We start from the raw sequence: 3,465 nt of genomic DNA on the forward strand, positions 1-3,465 counted from the left end.
GCGACCGAACATGTCCCGTTTATGGCCGGCCTCGCACCACAGCTGCCCAGCGCCACTTCGACCGGTCATTCGCGCAGGACATTACAACGACATTCACCCCCGCCCCTGGGCCTACTGCAGCCCCATTGTTGGCCCGTACGGCACCCACACACGCATCGCGCACCTCCCGCTTCCCCGAACCCTGCTCCCTGCCCGCCGCGCCACGCTTTGCCGGCCACGCTTTGCCGCACGCAGAACTCTCCACCGGCCCCCACCGCTGCGAAGAAGTCAAATGTTGCTCGACTGTCGCAAGCAACGCACCACTCCATGCCGCACCACCTCGTACCAAACCTTGCTGACCGCACCCTCCACTGCCCCTCATCACTCACTCCGCCTCCATCTCGTCAACATCCTTCGGCTCCTCACCATCGTGCTGCTCCTGCTACTGCTCCTGCTCCTGCTCCTGCTGCTGCAGCAGCTGCGGCGGCGGCGGCGGCGGCAGGCCCACCCGCGTGCCGCCCACAGCCCTCGCAAATACGCTGGCCATCCTGCTCAATTCATCTCGCCCCATGTTCACAGGCGGCACGAAGTTGCGAAGGGCCGACCGGGCGATGTCGGGCGGGCTGAACAGTTCCTGCAGCAGCATGAGGCACGCCAGGCTCTTGGCTTCGCACTTGCGGGTGCACGTGGTCTGCATGTCCAGCAGTCGGCCCTGGAGTTAAAAAGGGAAGTGCGGGAAATGACATTGGACACTGACGTTTTGCTAGGCAAGTCAACTAGCACTAGCACTAGAACAGCCGTTTCCACACACACACACACGTACACACACGCGCGCGCGCACACACACGCACACACGCAAACGCACACACACACGCGCACATGCACGCACGTGCACGCGCACGGCCAGCGCATGTCCGTCGTGCCTCACGTGGAAAAGGACCCGCAGCCGAAACTTGTGGACCTCGAAAGTCTTGTCCCGCTTGCACAGCAGCACGTCCACCCGGGAGCCGCCGGCGACTGCCACCGGGCAGACACTGTGGGTTTGCCCTTTTGGCCCCCACTTCACCCTGACTGTTTCATTCTGAAGCCGCAGCTTGGCGTTGTCGAAGCTCGTCAGTTTCACCGTCTCGGCCCTTTTTGACAGCTGTTCCTGCAGTTGCCCTGCATCTCCGGGCAGCAGGGGACCAAGGCCCTCCTGGCTGCTCCTGAGCGCGGCCTCCAGTGCCCTGACAGGACCGTCGGCTTGCATCCAAGCCTGAGCAAGGCCCGGCTGCTGCTGCTGCTGCTGCTGCTGCTGTGGGGGTGCCTGCAGCAGCTCCTGCTGCCGCTGCGGGGGTTCCTCGTCGGCTTTGCCGCGGTCGGCCTGCTCTCCCTTCGGCTGCTGCTGCGGCATCGCGCCCTCCCCTGGGCGCTGTTTGCGAGCGCGCTGCTCGCCCTCACGCTCGCTGTCTGCGCTGGACTCGTCGCCGCCACTGCCCGCCCCGCCCCCGCCGCCCGCGCTGCGCAGCCGCCGCGCATCCAGCAGCCGGCGGCCGGCAACCCTGCCACGCTCGGATGCCTCGTCGCCGTCGCCGTCGGCGCGCCGCCGTGCCTCGGGGCTGCGGCCACGGCGCCCGTGCTCGCCTCTGTCGGGCCTGCCGCCTGCGACCCTGCCCTCGGCTGTGCGATCGCGCGCGTCGCCGCCGCCGCGGCGCTGGCGGCTGTACTCACGGCTGGGACTGCCGCCGCGGCCGCGGCCATCGGCGCCGCCGTCGGCGCCACAGTGCTCCACTGCAGCAGCGCCCAGCTGCGAGCCCCAGCCCGAGCCGCGCCCAAAGCCCGGCGGCAGGGACGGGGGCGCCGCTGCATATCTGGCGACATAAACGCCGCCCGCCCCGAGCGCCCCGCCCGCACTGCGCGGCCGCCGCGCGTCCAGCGGCCCGCGGCTGTCGCCCCTACCTTGCTCGGCCGCCGCGTTGCCATCGCTGTCGCCATCGGCGCGCTCGCGCCTCTGCACCTCGGGGCTGCGGCGGCGATGGTCCCTGCCACGGCTGCGGCTCTTGATGCGCCCCGACGCGCCTGCGCCTGGGCCGTGGGCGGCAACCCGGCCAAGCTCGGCGCTGTCGGGGCTACCGCTTGCGCGCCTGCCCCCAAATGCTTCACGGCTCTCGTCGTCGCCGCCGCGGCGCCGGCGGCCGTGCTCACGGCCGGGGCTGCCGCCGCCGCGGTCGAAATCATCATCGTCGTCTTCGCTGCTGGGCGCGGCAGCAGCGCCCGGCAGCTGCGAGTTCCGGCTGCGCCCGAAGCCCGGCGGCAGGAACGGGAGCGCCGCGGCATATTTGGCGCCGTAAACGCCGCCCGCCCCGCCCGCCCCGCCTGCGCTGCGTGGCCGCCGCTCGCCAAGCGCTGCGCGGCCATCGTCCCTGCCGCGCTCGGCCGCCTCGTCGCCGCTGCCGCCGCTGATGGCGCGCTCGCGCCTCTGCGTCGCAGGGTTGCTGCGGCGAGGGCCCCGCTCCCTGCTGCGGCTGCGGCTGTTTACGCGCCCACGCGCGTCAGCGCCATGGCCGAGGGCGGCACCCCGGCCGCGCTCGGCGCCGTCGGGGCTGCTGCTTGCGCCCCTGCCCTTGTCCTCAAGACCTCGCTCGTCACCGCCGCGGAGCCGGCGGCCGTACTCACGACTGGGACTGCCGCCGCGGCCTCGGCCGTCGGCGCCGCCGTCGGCGCCATAGTGCTCCACTGCAGCAGCGCCCAGCTGCGAGCCCCAGCCCGAGCCGCGCCCAAAGCCCGGCGGCAGGGATGGGGGCGCTGCGGCATCTCTGGCGCCGTAACCACCGCCCGCCCCCGCCGCGTCTGCGCCGTAGTCACCAGCACCCCGCTTCCCCGGGCGCCGCTCCAACGTACCGCCGTCGCCGATGCCGGCGTCGCCGCCGGCGCCGGCGCCGCCACGAACGCCGACTGCGTTGAGGCCGAAAGTTGCCTGGAACGTCCAGGCGCTTGCAGCGCCGTGCTGGCCGGCCGGCGCCCCTGTGGGCCCTGCTGCGCCGCGCGCGCCGCCGGCACCCAGGCCTAGCGCGGAGCCGTCAGGGCGCGGCGCGGGCGGCGCAAAGAAGTTGCTCAGGGGCCCGCCGCCGAGCTGCATGGCGAACGGCGCGGCTGCTTGCCAGCCGTCCGCGCGCTCCGCGTGCCAGCCGTCTGCCGGCGTGACCGCGCCGCGCTCTCCCATTCCACAGGCTGTGCGCTGCCCGAGGTCGCCGGCCGCTGCGGCGCCGGCCGTAGCAAGCTGGTAGATCTACAACGCCCGCAGTACGGCTTGCGCACGCGTGGCGGCATTTGGCGCGCGCACTGCAACGAACGAGCTCTCCACTGCACCACAACCCGCTACTCAAAGAGACAAAATTTGATGATCTCAACACATCTGCAGAGCGCCCTGCTCCGATCGAGTGGTGTATGGCGAGAGCGGCTCGCTGCGAGCTCGACAGAGCGCGACCACCAAAAAGGCACGCCTCA

At 71.5% G+C, this 3,465-nt stretch overlaps 1 protein-coding gene across 1 annotated transcript; it reads right to left on the reverse strand.

The window, feature by feature from the left end:
* Positions 1–421: 421 nt before the first annotated feature.
* On the reverse strand, positions 422–3,181 carry MNEG_12117 (hypothetical protein; the record flags this gene model as incomplete). The annotated part of the gene is made up of 2 exons (XM_014039410.1): positions 422–691; positions 908–3,181. 2 exons carry the CDS (start codon positions 3,179–3,181, stop codon positions 422–424), a joined length of 2,544 nt encoding a protein of 847 aa, XP_013894864.1.
* Between the last annotated feature and the right edge of the window lie 284 nt (positions 3,182–3,465).

The sequence above is a fragment of the Monoraphidium neglectum genome, assembly GCF_000611645.1.
Source record: "Monoraphidium neglectum strain SAG 48.87 unplaced genomic scaffold scaffold03074, whole genome shotgun sequence".
Classification (NCBI taxonomy): Eukaryota; Viridiplantae; Chlorophyta; class Chlorophyceae; order Sphaeropleales; family Selenastraceae; genus Monoraphidium; species Monoraphidium neglectum.